Below are 19,344 nucleotides of genomic sequence, written 5' to 3' on the forward strand. Positions count from 1 at the left end.
ACTTGGAACGCCTGCTGGAGAATGCCGAAGAGAATGAGAGTCACGAGATTTCACAATTCAAAATGTATATTTTTTCAATTTTTAGCGTAGGTTTGGGGCTTCTCTGTGTTCACATCGGCGCTTTTTCTCCGCCTAAGTATTCTAAATGTATCAGCAAAGATTTTGGACAAGGAGGGACCGTTTGTCTTTGCTCAGAAAACGAGTGCGACTCATTCAGCGAAGGAATTCCTCTTGGAACGGAAGAATATGCAGTTTACACGAGTTCTAAAGCGGGAGAACGTTTTAGTCTTAAGACAGCGAAGATTGACAAGAGTTTGACGGTGAAGTCCTCCGTAGAAGATGTCCGTTTGATGGTAAATTCTAGTGTCAGGTTTCAAAAGATTCTCGGATTTGGGGGTGCATTTACAGGTAAAGTGGTGTTATACAGGATCAGTGAGTGCAAATCTTCTAAAGTTATACGAGCTTGGGTGAATTTGGTGGTTTTTTTTAGGAGTTACATCACATTTTTGAAGCAGGGAGATACGTATAGGCAATTACATGGGAGGATTATTGTGATCTGTAAGATCTGAAGGGTGCCCAGCACACTGAATAAACTTAATTGTCCCTTTAAGGCGTAGGTTGACTTTCTTTTAGCCAAAAAATATAAGTTGAATGATCGCAAGCCGAACTATTGGTTTTAAAATATTAAATGCAAAAAAATCCTATCACAGAGAATTAATAGATAAGCCCATTAAAATAAATTTATTCGTGGAGTTCTTGATCTATGCTGGGCACCAGTAAAAAATTATCACAACTCTGACAAAGGCAACTTAAATACCCTACTTAGAATATTGAGTGTTTGCTCACTACAAAAAAAATACAAACAAAAAAGATCTCTGATGAAAATGTTTGTCAGATACTGCAAATTAAAAGAACCTTGTGTCTAGACAGTGACCAATTTAAACCAATCAACATGAGTGTTCCTTACCCCTTTACATCCCAACATCATTATGCATATTCTCCACACTTTTCTCTAGACATTTCGTAGGTTGCTGACAAGGAGAACTTGTTTAACAATCAAGAGCTTCTTTAGTTGGTGATCATTTCCTGTATTCTTGTTACCTTAATGTTTGATTCAGGGGTGATAATTTAGGGAGAAATTAGATGCCAGTCACTCATAGCAGTCAAAGGGTTAAGTTGTGCAAGGAGACATGTGTTACTGATCAGAATACATTGCATTGTGTATCAAGCTTTTTAATCTTCTGATGGCTGCATCTTTCAACAATGATTAAAGTAAAGTTATCAGTGTTTTTTCATTGGCTCGGCATGATAGAGGCCAATTAATTCTTCTGTGTCTTCTTACAGATGCTGCCTCAATTAATATTTACAACATCAGCACAGCCTTGAGGCAGAAACTTCTTTCTTCATATTTCTCAGAGGAAGGTATTGAGTATAACATTGGACGTATTCCTATGGCTAGTTGTGATTTTTCTACAAGACCTTACTCCTACAATGATCATGTTGGTGATCTTGAGATGGCCAACTTTAGCTTGGTTGATGAAGATGTAAAATTGAAAATTCCACTGATGTTGACAGCGATGAAGATGAGTAAGAAAAACATCACATTTTTTGGAAGTCCATGGTCTGCACCTGCATGGATGAAAACAAATAACAAGATGACTGGGTTTGGTCAATTAAAGGGCAAGGCAGGAGATAAAAACCACAAAGCATGGGCTTTGTACTTTGCCAAGTTTATTGAGGCATACAAGGAGAAGGGAATAAAGATCTGGGCAGTTACAGCACAAAATGAGCCATCTGATGGATTTATTCCATTGTAAGATAATCATTGTTCTGTGCCTTTTAATAATGGGAAAGCTTTAAAGTTGTGTAGAAGCATGGTTTAAAGTGCATTCTATGCTGCTAGAAATTATATTGAAGACTTTTTGCATTGTAGGGTAGACTTGTGTTGTTTACAAGGGTTTGTGAGGTCATAATCCAAAGCTGTGACCAGACAATTTTTATCCATTTTTACTTCCTTGATAATGATTGATTAAAGGGTAAAAATTTGAGTTCATTCTATTAGAATTTTGTTTCCTCATCTTCTGATGATGAAAACATATCACATATTTTTCTTTCTCTGCATTGAATTTTGTAATACTCTAAACCCTAACCCTAAGCATATTAAAGATTTTGTTTACGTCAAGCACTTACTACAAACTGTAAGTACAATCATTAAATGGGACACTAGAACATGGCTTTGGTGTCATTTCAGAAAAAAAGTCCTAAAACCATTGTGAAGTAAATAGCATTTATCTACGTCAGCATACAAATGTTTAAAAGTAAAATTGATTTTATCTAAAAATTATTTTCAACATTTTTTTTTCGTTCTAGAGACGTTTTATACTCATAAAGAAGAAAAATACAAAAGAATTAAACTGGTTGAAATTATTTCAACCCAAATTTATTTGAAACAACAACATCTGCATTTTAGTGCCATAGATGAAAATTGATTTTTATTTTTTATCTTCCTTTCTTCCAGTTTTTCATTTCAGTGTATGGGATACACAGCTGCAATGGAGAGAGATTTTATCAAGGAGGACTTAGGGCCTATGCTATCAGCTCGTGGCCATGCTGATGTGAAGATAATCATGCTTGATGATCAGCGCATGTTTTTGAAGTCATGGGCAAACACTATTCTTACTGATCCAGATGCTGCTAAGTATGTCGCTGGAATTGGTGTTCACTGGTATGAAGATATATTTCTTCCTGCCAAAGCGCTGAGTGACACTCACAACAGGTGATTGCTGTGATCTGGGTTATCTGTTAATCCTTTTACCCCTAAGAATGACTAACATCTAATTTCTCCTTACAATATCACCCCTGAATCATGCAGTAAGGTCACGAGAATAAAGAAAACTATCAGTAGTAAAAGAGGCTCTTGATTGTTGCACAAATTCTCCTAGTCAGCACCTTGGGGAATGTATAGGGAACAGTATGGAGATTACCTTTACTGATGTTAGGGTGTAAAGGGTTAAATGGGTATTATTACTATTATTATCTTTCAAGCCTTAAAACCCTGGAAACAGTATGCAAGTTCTTCCTAATGTTCTCTATACATTAGCTATGGATAATCTATCTGACAATCATGGACGTTTTAACTTGAGTTCCTAATCATTTCCTTTATTTTCATGACCTACATGTTTTATTCAGAACTGATACTCTTTGGAGAAATCAGATGCTTATCATTCTTAAGATATAAAGGGTTATTGCATGTTGTAAATTTGAGGAGAAAAGATTCCAGTGCCGGAGAACACAAAGTGACCTTACAAGGGCTAATGTACGACTCATTGTATTTTTCTTTGGAAGAACATTTAATATGCCTTTTTGATAAATCATTATCCTTGAAAGAACCATTAGGCTAGGATATAGACATAGACAGGATATAAAAATAACTCTACTTATGCAAACTTCTAGTAGCAATTTTCAGAAAATTTTCCTGGAAAAGGATAGGATTGAAATTGAGGGAACTGAGAATTTACTGGCTAAATTTCAAGATTAAAGTTGACAAAGTTGACTCTAATTTGATTGATAACTTAAATTGCAAACTTAAAAATGTAAAATGGTTATCACATTAACTTAAAGAAATTGTGTTACTAATATTGTAGAGGAAACTTATTTCTTTTCTCTTTGTCAGGTTTCCTGATTACTTCATTCTTGCTACCGAAGCCTGTATTGATCCCCACCTCTCCAAACCTCCTATAGTCAGCCTGGGGAACTGGGCTAGAGGGAATCGGTACAGCCATAGTATAATTGAGGTTTGTGCTCTGCTTGATCTTATTATAGACACACCTTGGAATCTATGTTTTTTCACGAAAGGCTCAGATGAGAATGATTAACATTGTGTTTTATAACTGGTTATTCCCCATCGTTACGAGTTTTAATCAAACTATTGAAGAACTGAGCCAGAAAAGATACTTTTTTTACAACTTAAATTTGTAGACGCGGTTAATTTTGCTCAGATTTTGCAAGTTTTTTTTCTTTCCCTAGTTTTTTTTTGTATGGCCTGCCCTTTAATCGCAAAATAGGCGCTGAAAATTCAAAAAAGAAAATACCTCTACCGTTCTTACTATCGCACTGTATTTGGAAAGATATCCGTCTAACCTATATTATTCTAAAACAAAGCCCTGGTCCCAAGGTGATCTACTGATTTGCCATTGATTTTTTTTTATCCAATACTGTATGCATAATGAAGTATTGGGCTGTAAGGAAATCTTGTCCAATATTCGACAGTGACCGACGTTTTGGCAACCTCAGCGTATAAGTCATAGTCAAATTTAAGAGAGTAAATGTTAGTCAGTCGAGTGTTATAGGATCCTGTTCGTGGAAATTTTTCTGAATTGAAATTTGCCTCAAGATTGTATTAAGGTATTTCAGCTCTGATTGTTCCGTTTCGATCCATCATTCTGTTTGGTCTGCTGGTTATGAAAAATTCGTTTTCATGGTGCCAGTAGTTGAAGACGTTAATAAGGAAAACCGGTTTTCTAAATTTGGGGCAGAGGTTCATTTATTTTAAGTGAGCTATTCTGCTTTGTAATTGTCACATCATCTTTTCTCTTCGCTCGTTTGTGTTCGCTCGGTGTTATATGTATTATGTTAAACCAAAGGGTGTTTGTAGTTCAAAGTTAACTTAGCGGCGCAGCTCCATAGCAGGTCAACAAATGGTTTATCAGAACTAAAGTATTAAGCTTGTCTGCACAAGAGAAAAATCGCAATTTTCTTTCCCTTCTTTTTAGGAGTAGATACAACTAATTGCCAGTGACGATGTTACAGAAAAAAAGCAGAAAAAAAAGAAGAAAAATCCGGCGTTAGCGTACTATTTTTTTCTAATTATTGAAATCGCTTGAAATTTCTAAACAACATCTGATACTCTCAAAAAGGTTCGAAAGTGGAAATTTTGTGAAAATTTCCTGCTTTCGGGCAATTATAACCCGAGAGTAGTTTTAAATGCTAATATAGTAAATAAATCCCTTTTTAGACTTGTTCCCTTTTTGTAATTACAATGTGTTTTTTCCTATGACAACGTTATTGCAGGTACCCTATACTGAAAAGGTTTACTTTTCACTTCATGGAAAAAATATTAGTCTTTTATTTACTTGGCTGATTTGCCAATCAACCTTGGAAGGTCGATTTCTAATTCTAGAAAGTGTCAAGGAAAATTTGAATGCTTCATTTACGGGACACTCTTCATAAAAGAATGGAATCCCTATATTTATATCTACGCCGATAACATCCGTTTTTAAGTCTTTGTCTTAGAGACAATTTTAAACATTTCTATACGATTTTTAATGAAGTATTGTTTTACTAAGAATTTTTTACAATCACAGCAGCTCTTATTTTTTGACTTCATAATAATGTTGACATTTTCTGGACGTGAAAATGTCGTTTTCAAGTTCTTTTGTTTGATTTACTTAATGCTTTCAGAGCAATGTTTTAATCGCGGTTTTTTAATCGACTCAAATGTTCGCAAAAAAAAAACCGCTCCTTAACCTGGAAAATTCACAGAGCAAATAGCTGTTTTTATGAGCATGAAAACATTTATTGACACGCGCTGGTAACTTTCTACTTCACAGAGGAAATAGCTTCTTTTGCGAGTAAGCAAAAATTTGCGTAGCTTCTAAAGAGCGGCTGCGTAGAGCTGGGTCAGTTGGTACAACCGCCCAACTAATATCCAGGAGGCATGGGTTCGAATCGCGTCGAAGCTTGATTTTTTCTAAGCTTCTTTTTTACAAAGCTGAAATTGCATTTCATCCGCAAGGATGATTTCTTTGTTTGGAAACCATTTTTCATTGATTCCTGAATTTAACCTAACTTTTCGACGTAATATGTGTAATTTTCATTTTAATTAAGGTGGTATGATACCTTAAAAAAGGCAAAAATTTCGAAGTTTTATCTAAAAATTTTTATTGCTGGAAAAGGTCCGTATTTCACTTGGTATTAACGACACAGTTTAATTTTTCATGAAAATGTTATTTGTTGTCCAGTATTTACTCATTTTTGAGACCAGGTCTTTGGTTGCCAGGGGCAACAGGTTTGTTTTTATCTTGTTTACAGTGAAGAAACAATCCCCCAATAGTTGTTTTCGCCCGGAAAACGATCGTTGCGTGACAAGGGACTCTCTGTTACCCCGTACATAACAACGATTAGCCTGTCGTAGTTGATGAGCCTGCGAAACACTAGAAATTGTCGTTGCGAAATTCACAACAATACTAGTGGCGTAGCGTTTTGAGTTTTTTATCCTGTTTCTCGTTCTTTTTTTACGTTAACAACCATGCCTCCTAAGCATCGTGCAATAAGGCGTCCTAAAAGGAAGTTTTCGGGAAATCAATTCACGAAACCTTCGAAAGAAAATACCAAGAGGACGAAAGAAGCGAAAGAAGAAGCACATGGTTCGAACACCCTCGGTCAACATACTAAGAAGTCCGATGCCATGGAATCAAAACCTGGCAAAGTTGAGTTTTGAGTTTTGAGTTGCAAAAGTCAAACCTGTATACCAAAGATTAAGTGAAGATTCTTTGCTAGAAAAGTGCCTTCATGGAAAAACCCAAAATCAGAATGAAGCTGTAAATGGAATGGTGTGGGAGCGCATTCCCAAGGACGTTTTCGTGGGAGCTGACTTGCTGGAATTTGGCTTGTTTGATGCCATAAACCACTTCAATATTGGAGCAAGGGCTGTTCTACTGCTTCTAAAAGCACTCAAAATTTCCCCAGGAAAATACACTGAAGAGGGGTGTAGGCACCTTGACATGGATCGAATTCGTGGTGCTGAGTACAAACACAGCGAGGAAAGGAAAAAGAGGAGAAAGGTCCTAAGGGGACAAAGAAAGAAGAAAGAAGACAAGAACCAACAAGCAGAGGGTGTTACTTATGCTGCTGGAGCATTTTAAGACACTTCCTTTGCTCAGAGATTGAACAGAGGGTTTTCAAACCCAAATACAACTTTTAAATGCATTTTTCCATCAAACTGCATTTTGATAGAACTCCGAGTAGCTCAATATGTTCAGTTCAAAAACTATTTAAGATAATTTCATGAAATTTCAACAGAAAATCTTGAATGATGCTTCTGTGCAATAAACCTAAAACAAAGTACAAAGGTAAATTGATGATTCAATGGCAGGCAAATTTTTTTCCAGAAGGGGCCCATTATTTGTTTATGTGAAAGTTTTTCATTATTTGACATGGTTATAATCATGTTGTATAAAATGATTTAGGTTCATTGCACAGATCCATCTATGCATAAGATATCCTGAAAATTTCAGAGCCATGGGATTTTTTGTTATAGAGTTATTGTTGTTGGCGTGATGCCTGTAAAATGAGGGTTTGGTGGGCGTGGTCCTGTTGCTATAGTAACAGATGGTGTCAACAACAGTGCCAAACAATTTCTCTCAGTGAGTGTTATCACTGGAGGGACTAATAAAAATGTTTCAAATAATGTAAAAAATTTCCCTTTTTGAAGGTATCATACCACCTTAAAGTGGATAATCTGAGAACCACTCATTTCGTTGCAATATTTAGCGGACGGATTGCCACAAAGAAGGGAGTTGACGAAATTTCCTTCGTACGACACTATATTACTTTCAAACGAAGCCATGGAAAAGCGTTGAAAAAAACAGCTGTCAAATTTTGAGCAAGGATGACAGGTTTATTTGCTATCTAGAGCAGTTCGGCCTGTCATGTATCACATCTTCCGACGAAGTGTATACATTTTGCAATGTCGCGCATATTGTATAACTCGCAGAGGTTCAGGATACTTAAAGACGTTTTTTTCGTCATTTTTTAATTCTAGCTGTTGCGAGAATATTTATACAAAACTTGCGGTTTCTGGTGCCACTTGGACAAAAGCTTCAAGGGACCCCTTGTATTAAGTACCCGTCATCCTCTTCTGTCTTTTATAAGAGGTGTGCCGGGGAACAAAAAAAATGCAGCTGCAGAAGAAGCAACTTAAGATGCAAATAGAAATCGCCTTCAATCTAAGGCTGTACCGTCAACTTGAGCAAATATCACTATAACGACGACAGTGACTGGAAGAAAACGAACCTCTGTTGTTTCCATGGAATACCTTCGTTGATCAAACTATTTCGCTGAGGTTGCTTCTTTTTTTTACCCGAATACGTTATCGAACGGAGTTGCAGACAAAAATATTTCAGGTTGCTTTTTTTATGACTGGCATACGTTATCAAGCGGAGTTGCAGAACTGAAAATGGACCAAAACCCGGTGCCTTTTGTAATTAATGCTGCCCTGAACATTCCATTTTGTTTAGTTGCCGTTGCGGGAAATTCGCTGGTTTTAGCTTCGTTTGCTAAGAACCGCTCACTCATTTCACCGTCTAATGTTATTTTAATCGGACTGGCAGTCTCTGATCTTTGTGTGGGCGTAATCGTCCAACCTTTGTACATCGTGTGGAGATTCAACCAATTTTTCTCCAAGGACAACTGGGGAAAAGGAATCCTCGATTCACTTACACTGTTTTTATCGTGTGCTCTGTGTTCTTTCTCATTTTTGACCGTCACCACCCTCAGTGTCGACAGATACTTAGCTTTGCGTCTTCATCTACGTTACAGAGAACTTATAACTGTTCGTCGTGTCTCCTATTTTCTTGGTTTTGCTTGCATGTTTGCGTTTTCCCTCTGCACAATGACCGTATTTTTACCTGCACACGATGAATACATTGCCTCTGCCATGGCGCTCGCTTTCTTCGTGATAAATACTGTGATCTACTTCAAGATTTATTGCGTGGTACGCAGGCATAGGAGGGAGATAACAGAACAACAACGACACCAACCAGAACAACTACACACAAGCAGAATTCCTGTCACAAGATTTGCAAACATTTTACGATTGCGGAATTCATTTCTCGACACGTTTTATGTGTACTTGATTTTTTTGTGCTGTTATATTCCATATATCTCCATAGCAATTATATTTCCCGAGTTCAAAACAAACTCTTCGCTTGTTATTGCATTCGAGATTTCTTGGAGTTTGGTTTTCATAAACTCCTCGCTGAATCCTTTGCTATATTCATGGCGGATCAAGGGGGTTCGCGCTACGATGAAAACAATTCTACTAGGATCTTCGAAAAGACAATCAGCTCCGTCCATAAGAAGGGATGCCGGCCATAGTTTTGCCATGTACCATATAAATCATTCTTGTGAAGTTTTGTAAATCAATCTCGTCCAGTTATGTAAGCAATCAGCTGAGTATTGCCATTGTTGTCAAGTGAGGTAGACAAAAGTAATTTTCATTTTCCCAGCTCTACGCAGTGTTTATTTGTACATGTATGACCACGCCACTAGAATTAAACTGTTCTGAAGTACAGATATTATTAAAATTATCCTTTTTACACTGAAACCGTAAGGTTGGAGTTGAACGGATTCCTGGACTGACGTTACTATGTCTCACCCAGACTTAACGAAAATGAATTTCGTTGCGGGATATTTTCTTCTTTGTCATGTAAATCTTAGAAAAACGAGTATTATATCAATTCTAAAATAAAATAGACACAAAAAAATCTCGAAATAATTGCAAAAGTATAAAGTTTTAGTGAGGGTATGCAAAAGTAATAATAAAATTAGTAATACACGAAGCTTTCGTTAACACAAAACGCATTATTTAACTTTTTAAGTAAGGTATATTATGCTGACAATGTTATGTAGATTAAACTCAGTCCTGGTTGAAAATAGGGAATGCTTTATCCACCACATCTTAGCATTTTGTCTTTAATGTCTAAATTGAACCTGTCATTAGTTAACGTGAGAGGTCGTGCTTTTCGGTACTCTTATTTTCACACGTAACAAACTAACATTAATTAAGCTAGCTTTTGAAACTCTTTACATTATCAACTCAGGTGGGAAAACCAAATTATGTCACATAATTAGCATCGCGCTTTCAGGATTATGTAAACCTCTTTAGTTTCACACTTTTATTTTACAGATGTAACAAACGAACGTTACTGTAGCTTTAGAAACTCTCTGCTGTGGCCAATTTATGTTATCAACACAGTTGATGAAACCAAATTAACAATATCTCACATAATTAGCGTCGCGCTTTGACGTGAATTATAAGCTAAACAATCAACAAACAAGCAAATAAGCTTAGTCCTTAATTATTTTAATGCTGCGAATCCACGCGAATACTTGTTTTTAAGAAAATCATTCGAATTCACCCTCAGTGATGCTACAGAGCCAAGTATTAAGTTGAGTTTGATTCCTATTATTGCATGCTTTCCATATTTCCCAGAAAAATTGTTAAAACGTTTTATTCTAGCAGACCATTAAACTCACAATTGCGCATTTGGGGTAAATGTACATTTGCGCGTTGAATACGGTCAGTGCCTTGCCTTTTGGTAAAAAATTCATGCTTGTTTGCAAAGCGCGGCGACAGAATGCTGCTGTAACAATTTTACTTCTGTTGTGAAGTATTAAATATGTACTTTGTTGTCCATTGGTTTTTTCTGTGTTTTCTATTTGTAAAACAAATGGTAAACAAGCTAAAGGTAAAAAGTTTGTATCTTTTCTGTAGAATATTTAGCATGTGTGCTCTCGCAGAATGATCATTCGATCATTCGGGCAAGGCGTTGAGACGTGCGGGAAAAAAAATGCGAGCTCCGCTTTTAGGCTTGGCTAAATCTATATATTATCGGTAAAGGCGGACCAAATCTTGGGGGTTGCAAATCTTCTAAGAAAACCGGCACTTGTCTTCATTTGCAGTATGTTTGAACCTTTGCTAACAACGGATTTTTATGGTTGGAGAACACTGGTCACAAAAGACAGTCATTATGACGGACAGCCCAAGATGTATTTTCGACTCTGTTGAGGGTTTAGGGTTTCATACGCAACCTCCGTGATTATCTTACATTCTCGCGTGTTGAAGCACACATTTAGAATTGTGCACTAACCTGATTCACTTTTATTTTGGAGCCCATCGATCGCTCGCACAAACAGACATATTATACAAATTCAGTCAGTAAAATTACACTGCTGGAATTCTTATCAATTCTTAATTGAACGGTTTAATACAATGCCCTATGGAACGGACAAATGTGTCATGTGACTTCGGAAAGAAAAAAAGGGTTGGGGAGGGGGGGGGGGATAAGGAAAAAGATGTTGAAATTGCCTCATAAGTGAAAGTGTAAGGTAGGAGGCCAGTTTGCAAACAACTAGTTAGTGAAGATAAACGCTAATTTTTAGTACCTTTTTATTAACCTCGTTCTTTGTCTGAACTCTAAGTTACGGACCGAATTTTTTCCCTGGCTTGGATTTAAGGACAAAGCGCGCGGGCCATAAATCCGAGCGGAACAAACGAGGTTCCGTAACTCACGAGGAAAACGAGGATAGTAAGATTGTCATATTTATTTTATCTCCGAGTTCAAATAGAGGGGAAAGATTAAAGGGACAAATTCAAACCAATTTTTTTTTTTAATTTAGCGGGCTGCACAGTAAAATATGTCCCGCTAAATTTACAAAAATTTAAAATCAAAGCGCACGTATTGACCAAGAGCTACCATGAAGAGAAATAACTGAAGCAACTTTGAGTGGAGTGGACCTATTTCACTGCTTATGTTTAATATCAATGTTTCTGATATTGTTCCATGTAACTCTTCAGGACTTGTCCAACTGGGCTGTTGGATGGGTGGACTGGAACATAGCTCTCAACATGGAGGGAGGACCCAACTGGGTGAAGAACTTTGTTGACTCTCCAATTATTGTAGATGCAGAGAAAGGACTCTTCTATAAACAGGTATAAATTTGGTTGCAATTTTTCATTTTCACTCCAAAAGTAATCAGTTTTGAACAAAGTTATGGTCATCTGCTAAGAAAATTGGCTTTTGGGGTAAAGTTGTAGCCAGTGATGAAAATAAAAAATCTCACGCATATTGCCCAATTGTGAAACGGTTAAAAACAAAAGAATTCTAAAACACACTTCACCATACAGTCAGAAGGAAACTATACAAAAATGTGCTTTCGATCAGTTGCACAGCAGTCAACAGATGGTAATGATGATGATGATGATGACAATGATGAAAATCAGGGCAATGAAAATAAAACGGACAATGGCCATTCTTGCTAAAAAAAAAGACTGCCACAATTATTTGCATTTCTCTGACATATAAATACATATATACATAGATATCTTTTCTGCCCGGATTTTCAGTGCCAGTTACTAATGCTATAATTTCTGGTGATTCTTCTATTCACAGCCAATGTTTTATCATTTGGGCCACTTTAGTAAGTTTGTGCCTCCTGGCTCACAAAGAATTGAGGTTACAGCAAGTGGCAAATCTTCCCTTCAGTTCATTGGTTTTACTACTCCAGCACCATCCATGTCAACAGTAGTTATTATACTCAACAAAGATGACTTTGCAGTTGAATTGCAAATTAATTCTCAAGATGGTACCATCACTGAGACTGTGCCACCATCTTCCATTCAAACTTACATCTGGTAGAATTGGCACAAGAATGAAGATGATATTTTAATCGGTCATACAATACATTCCTAAATCAAAAATTCTTCACTTAGAATTGATTGTTCCTATCAAAAACTGCTGTGTGAAAAGGTTAAGAGAAAAAAAAATTAATAAAACCCTGCTGTTTCAGGGAATTGAGAAGCTTTAAGACAAAGAGATATGTCCAGGAGAAAACTAATTCTGCTTATGCGTTGATTGAAAAAGTAAATTAAAGAATTCTTTGAGGAAAACTGCTAGGGAAAAGAGACTCATGTAGGGATGTTCAAGCTTTAAAGTTTCATATGCATTAAAAGTTTCTTTAGTGCATAAGAGCATAACATATAGTTTATGATTGACTTTGCGACTGATTTTTCTAAATTAATTTACATTCATAATTTCCCACTGACCAATATCACCACAACCAAGACATGGCTGTTAAGGGTTGGCACACACTGTGATGAATTTGAGCAACTCCATGGCAACATGAATCAGTTACTGTTAAGCCCTAGAACACTCCCTGCATGTCTAAGTTGGAGCTTCTCAGTTACAGGTACTCAGTGTAGTTGTGTCAAATGTCAAGAAGCCAGCAGCTCATCATCCTCATCATGGGGTTCTGACATTTCTGCATCATTATCATCTTCATTGGAGGATAGATCTGATGTATTACTAGCACAAGCAACTTGTTTTGTGTCTTCTCTGTCTCCTTCTTCATTATGTCTGAAGTAAGTCCCTGGAAGAAATAGTTTATAATTTTACTTTATAATTTTATTTTCTGAAGAAAGTCCCCAGAAGAAATAGTTTATAATTTACTCAAAGTTAATTTAAGAGATACTTGCAAATAGTTGTTGGTAAAAAATACTGGGTGAAGACTTTTAATTGTCATACAAATCATACATATGGAACAAAATCACAAAAAAAAAATTCAATTTAATAATAAACTGAGATAACTTAAAACAGTAGCTCATACAGATAATACTTACTGATATTATAATTTCAAAAGAACTTGCTTTGCTATTTAATAAATAAAGAATTAAATGAAGTACAAAATATAACAAAATAAAGAGAAATGAATCAGATCTTGTGTAGACTTTGCTTTATGTGTCAATAAATCGTAAAAATAATCAACATTGATGACCTACTTCTTTGTCTTTCTGTCATAGATTTTATTTCTTGTTGTAACATACTGTCCTTTGAGGCTCTTTCTGCTGGTGTTGGTTCAGACCTTAAGCAAAATTAATAATTTATTTTGTGCGATAAAGTGATTAATGCTGAACACTTGATACATAACCCTGGTCTGCCCCAGTCCTTTCACCCTGACCCTAAGAGTGGCCAGCATCTTATTTCCCTCTGCCGAATCATTTATTAAAATCACAAGAATAAAGTAAAGGATTGCCAATCTACACGGAAGACGCTTTGATTGTTAAACAAATTCTTCTTGTTTGTACAACAGGAAATGTTTAAAGAATGTATGGAGAATATAGATACTGATGTTGTGGTGTATGGGGTTACCCCTTGAACTCCCAGATCAAATTTGTAATTCTTGTTACTGTCAAGCATACAGTTCTTATAATGTTTGTTCAGAGAATTTAGTATTGGATCAACTAATTACCACAAATTTATATTTTTCTTTATTCTCATCATTTATCTGGTTGATATTTTATTGATATTGCAAGGAGAAATTCTGTCTTGGTCACTCATGGGAGTTAAAGGGTTAATGGATCCAGACAGCTAATGATCCAAGGTTTATTTATAAAAACCTATGGGCATACACTCTCAGTCCAGTGCTAAGCGTCACTTTAGATGTGACTGACACTTACTTTGCTGCTATTTCTCGCACCTCCCCACACTTCTCACACACCCCTGTTTGTTGTGCACATTTAGAACAAACTGTGTGATAAGCATGTTTTATTGTCTTCAGCTCACACCTCACACTGAAAGTAAATAAAAAAATTGATATATAAATACTGTTTTAGTTGCACAAAGTAATTACTAGGATTTCCAATCTACTTGACCGATCCTATGATAATGTAAGCATCTATTTCTTATTAATTAAAGGGGGTATGTTTCTAGAGAAACTGTGGTGCCGCATCAGTGGGAGAGTATAACAAGGTAATTTGGTATTATTAACTGAGTTGATAACATGAATTGGCCACCATAAAGAGTTTCAAAGTTGACATTTGGAGCGTTAGCTCTTTGTCAGCCCGGCTAAACTTCAGAATACCTGGCCACCTTGGTCCACCTCACTTACATGTGTCGGGAGGCTTTGAAGATTGAGGCATAACACAATAGACACTATTCTTATTCAATGACATGTAAATGAGTGGCCGGGTATTATAATATAAATTGGCCACCATAAAGAGTTTCAAAGCTGACATTTTGAGCATTAGCCCTTCGTCAGCCCGGCTAAACTTCAGAATACCCGGCCACTTTGGTCCACCTCACTTACATGTGTCAGGAGGCTTTGAAGATCAAGGCATAACACAATAGACGCTATTCTTATTCAATGACATGTAATTGAGTGGCTGAGTATTCTGAAGTTGCTCCGTCAGCCCTTCATCATTTTGCTCTGACAAAGGGTGAATTCTCTAAACATCAGCTTTGAAACTCTTTACAGTGGGCAATTTACATTATCAACTCAGTTGATAATTTACTAAATTACCCTATTTCCCATTACAGTTACACAACAGCAATTGAAAAGGTACAAATTACTGTCAGTAAATACAAGAGGAAATACAATACCACGAATGGCTCTTGTTCACTGAGGGATTCATGTTATAAGCTACATGGGTATCGGTAGCACCATTACTTTTGCCCAAAAATTCACTGTGAGAACGTTTTGCACACCCCATGAAACCGGGGACTAAAATCGCAAACAAAACATTCAACAAATATTTCTCTTGAGACAAGCATTTCAATTAGCTTTATTTGAGGAGTTTAAGGCTCTTCTCCTGATCTGCTAACGAAAGGAAATTTGGTTCAGGTCTAATTTCAAGGGAGATTGGACCCATGTACCACTAACTTGATACAGAAAAGTAAGTGAACGCCCAACGAAAATCATTCCTCTGAAAGAAATTGTTCATAAAAAGCACTTACCATTTCTTTGGCGCTGTAAGAGGCTTGTATTTTTTGTATTTCTTTCTCCACTCAATGATCTCACGACATCTTACGCAAACTCCACCAACTTTCAAACTATTGATTTGCTTTGTCTTTTTGCTTGTATCATGAAGATTGTTCTTGAAAGCTTTCGTGTTTTGATGTCTCTGGCCCTTTTTCGTGTTATTTCCCTTTTTGGTGCTCATTTCCAATGATCAATTCACAGAAGTTAATTCCTTGTTCCACTTCACAACATTCACGTGTGTTAGATTACCAGCGGTGTTTCTGACAAAGACAACCATCTTACGCATATACGTAGCTTTGAAACAGCTGACCAGTTAAACTCAACATGGCGGACGAAATTCATGAGACCACCTCCAAACTTCTTATTTTCACTGCCCCAAATTTATGCTTTGATTGCATTCAGAAAACGTCAATAGATGAACAGAGAGGTAAGTTTTTCTATTTCTACCTTTGGCCAAGTGCTAACTTAAAATTCCTCTTCCATTCCTCTTTTCGGCTGATAATTTTCTGTGCTTATTTTTGGCCTATTTTTCAATGGAGCTACGCAATTATTTGATGGAGTTTTTGTTACTGTTGTTGATATTGAAGGTGACATTTGTTTCCCTTTGCGCCTCATAGAGGTTCGAGTAAATTCTAGCAATTGCTGGAAGCAGACAACCTTTAGTTTCAACGAAAACTCAAACGTGGTCTGCGATCGCAAGGTCCACAACAATGGTAACGATGTCGAACTCACTGACGAGAGTGACGTTACGATCGAGTATGACCCACTGGCGATACAGGAATCGGTTTGGTTCTACCTTGAGAGTGAATTTAAGAATGGTGAAAACATTAGCTCCTCCTCGCCCTCTCAGCCGTGTGGATCTGACGCAGAATTTCACATACCTGATGACGAACATGCCTCTTCAAACAGCGGTGCTCTTCAGAAAGAATTCGAAGATATACGATCTGCTAGTCAAAAGCTACTTGTCAGTGACAAAGCTGAAAGTTGCAGCAGTTCAAGTGGAGATATTGATCGTGATAGCAGAGGGCTGAAGAGGAAGGCTGAGGAATATCAGAATCTTGATCACATTGATACACATCAACTGACAATGGAAGATATTTATACTCAGGACAAGTACCTTTCTTCAAGTGATAGCTGCAGCCCAGCTAAAAGAGAAGCCAGAATGCGAAGTCCCATATCGATCAGCTGTCGAGGGAGTTTAAATGGTTCATTTCAAAATGACAATAACTCTCACGAGCATGGCTCTTCTCCTTGTGTACTGATGGTACCCAGAGTCAGTGGGAACCTCACTTTGCTGAGAGACTGTACTGAGGAGAATTCTATCGTAAACATGCTCTTTATTGTTACCCAAGTGAATGACATTCGTGATGTTCAAGTCAAATCAGGTGTGAGTGCTGGCAACTTTGTCGCTCTGTCTTCACTGGTTATTGCTGATGATTCCAAATCTTGTTTTAAGCTTACGTTATGGAGAGAGGCGTCCAGATGGACTGAGAAAATAAATCCAGGTGATTTTGCTGTGGCAACTGCTATCAAGATTGGGAAATGGCGCGATGAATATGTTGGAAAAACAACTTTCAATTCGGGATTTTACAACCTTCATCAGCCCAAAGCAACCCTCTCAAAAGGTTGTTTAAACTTGGTTTCACAAGTACGGCTTAATTCCCTTGTGACGTGGGTTAGATCAGAGCATTCATACCTTCTCACTGGGGGCCATTTAAAGAAAAATGTTGAATTTACAGAAATTACTCATCTTCACAATAATGCTTTGGTCCACTTTAGAGGCAAACTGATCAGTGTCCACAGGGCTTCGTCGTCATCAAACACCTATCATTTTGGTGTGCAACAGCTGACCAAGATATCGACAGGTAAGCAGTGGTAGTGAAGTCTGCAAAATATTTATGTCAATAAGGACTACTGTTAGTAAAAGGTACATCTTGCCAACGGGTCTTTTTGTTTTTTGTTTTGTTTTGTTTTGTTTTGTAGCGTTGTTAATAGAGCGTCTGACTGTGGGTGAGAGAAGTAAGTGTTTTGTGCCTACCCTCAAAAAATTGTTTCTTTGCAAGCACCGGCTAGCGAGTTGCGAGCAGAATTTTATTAGTGAGCGGCCATAACCCCTTTTTTGTCGAACGAGCGCGGGCCTGTGTTGAACGAAATTCGTGTTTGTGTGTGTGTTATTTTCTTGTTTGTGTATTTGCTGTATTGTTGTTGTTGTTGTTTGTTTGTTTGTTTGTTTGTTTGTTTGTTTGTTTACTTCCTTATAAATTTCTTTGTAGCTTCAAAACCTTGATAACCAATGTTTTTTAGCATAACCAAACTACCATGTACGTATGTAAATCATTAAGTCATATATATTTTATACTTTTTTCGTCTGTTTTGTTTCCCAGTTCTATCTGACCGCCCAAGCGAGGAAGTAGAGCTGTTTTTGTGGGGAAGACAGGCTGCGTGGGAAAACCAACTGCGAGAAGGATTTGGGCAAATCTGGGAATTCCAGTTCCTTACCGCTAAGTTCAACAGTGACAGTGGCCGCATGACGCTACACTCAACGTCCCGGTCAACAATGTACAAATTGAATCCGCAAGACAAAAATGCCCAATGTATCATGTCACGATTTAACGGAGGCGTCACGGAAATAACTAAATTCGCAAACATACGAGATCTGCTTGAGTCAAAATACACTGGCCTTGCTGAATTTGAAGCTAAGATTTCATCTGTTCGTTTTAACAGTGCAAACGAGGTCATCGTTGTGGACAAAACCGAATCCGCAAGCACTAAACTGCGCAATAAGCTCGACAAAATAGTGTATATTGGCTGTGGGTCTTGCTCGCGTGTTCTTCCGCAAGATCAGAACAGCGTTTACGGTCAGTGTTCGCATTGCGTTGTCACTGATCCTAACTATAAATACACGGTAGGCCATTATTACAAACCGTTGACCTTTTGCTTAAGTGACGGTCATATGTCTGTCGAAGTAGACGCGTTTAACAGCGTCACAACCGGTCTCTTTGGAGATTTTCCTGCCAAGACCTTGTGGCAAAGAACAGCAAATGCGTCGTTACGTGATAACAGTTATTTAGATGGTTTCCTTGAGTGTGTTGGTGCCTTGCTCAAAGGGAATATTTACAAATCGATTGTGGCGTGCCGTATAGAGCTTGACGAAAACAGCTTTGTCGAAAACAGATATTTCACTCTTCGGGAAATCCATTCCTTGTGAGTATTTTCACGAAATTATTGAAATTCGTGATGTACTTGGGAATTCTTTGGCAACTTACCTGACTTTTTTTTTTCACGCTTATGCTGCACAAAAAAGGCCTGTGTGAACGAATGAAACTTCTGTTTTCGACAAATCTGTTTTGGAGATCTCGCTATGACTTTGTAGGAAAGAACAGAAAATGCGTCGTAATATGTATGTAGATAATTTCCTTGAGCGTTGGTGTTAATGTCAAGGGGAATTTTGTCAAAGTCTCGATTATTTCGTGGCTCAGAATAGAGAGTCTTTTATTTCTCATTCTTGCCGTAACCTACATTATGCTTCACCTTTCGCAGTTCACGTATCTCATAACGCAATTTTTTGTTTACAGAAACAGTTTCAATAAATCCCTGATATCATGATTTTACCTTTAAATTATTGTTCAGTCATTTGGAAGACAAAAAAAATGCGGCGAAAAAAACAGTGACTCAGTGGCTTTGGAAAGTTATCGAACTTTTATTCTTAAAATTGTGTTACCGTATTTACCCTTGTATAATGCGCAC

At 37.2% G+C, this 19,344-nt stretch overlaps 3 protein-coding genes across 3 annotated transcripts; 2 read left to right on the plus strand and 1 right to left on the minus strand.

Annotated features, from left to right (window-relative positions):
- Positions 1 to 22: 22 nt before the first annotated feature.
- On the plus strand, positions 23 to 12,479 carry LOC131769896 (lysosomal acid glucosylceramidase). Its single transcript, XM_059085617.2, has 6 exons — positions 23 to 408; positions 1,345 to 1,813; positions 2,519 to 2,776; positions 3,674 to 3,794; positions 11,639 to 11,773; positions 12,234 to 12,479. The coding sequence occupies exons 1-6, from the start codon at positions 63 to 65 to the stop codon at positions 12,477 to 12,479; spliced, it is 1,575 nt and encodes a 524-aa protein (XP_058941600.2). The 5' UTR covers positions 23 to 62.
- Positions 12,480 to 13,054: 575 nt separating this feature from the next.
- LOC131769898 (uncharacterized protein C9orf85 homolog) lies at positions 13,055 to 15,835 on the minus strand. Its single transcript, XM_059085619.2, has 4 exons — positions 15,573 to 15,835; positions 14,297 to 14,410; positions 13,619 to 13,701; positions 13,055 to 13,209 (listed from the first exon to the last, which is right to left on the minus strand). The coding sequence occupies exons 1-4, from the start codon at positions 15,776 to 15,778 to the stop codon at positions 13,055 to 13,057; spliced, it is 558 nt and encodes a 185-aa protein (XP_058941602.2). The 5' UTR covers positions 15,779 to 15,835.
- On the plus strand, positions 15,825 to 19,291 carry LOC131769893 (shieldin complex subunit 2). Its single transcript, XM_066164874.1, has 3 exons — positions 15,825 to 16,024; positions 16,215 to 17,462; positions 17,982 to 19,291. Exons 1-3 carry the CDS (start codon positions 15,922 to 15,924, stop codon positions 18,803 to 18,805), a joined length of 2,175 nt encoding a protein of 724 aa, XP_066020971.1. The 5' UTR covers positions 15,825 to 15,921; the 3' UTR covers positions 18,806 to 19,291.
- The last annotated feature ends 53 nt before the right edge of the window (positions 19,292 to 19,344 follow it).

Source organism: Pocillopora verrucosa, chromosome 4, assembly GCF_036669915.1.
Source record: "Pocillopora verrucosa isolate sample1 chromosome 4, ASM3666991v2, whole genome shotgun sequence".
Taxonomy (NCBI): Eukaryota; Metazoa; Cnidaria; class Anthozoa; order Scleractinia; family Pocilloporidae; genus Pocillopora; species Pocillopora verrucosa.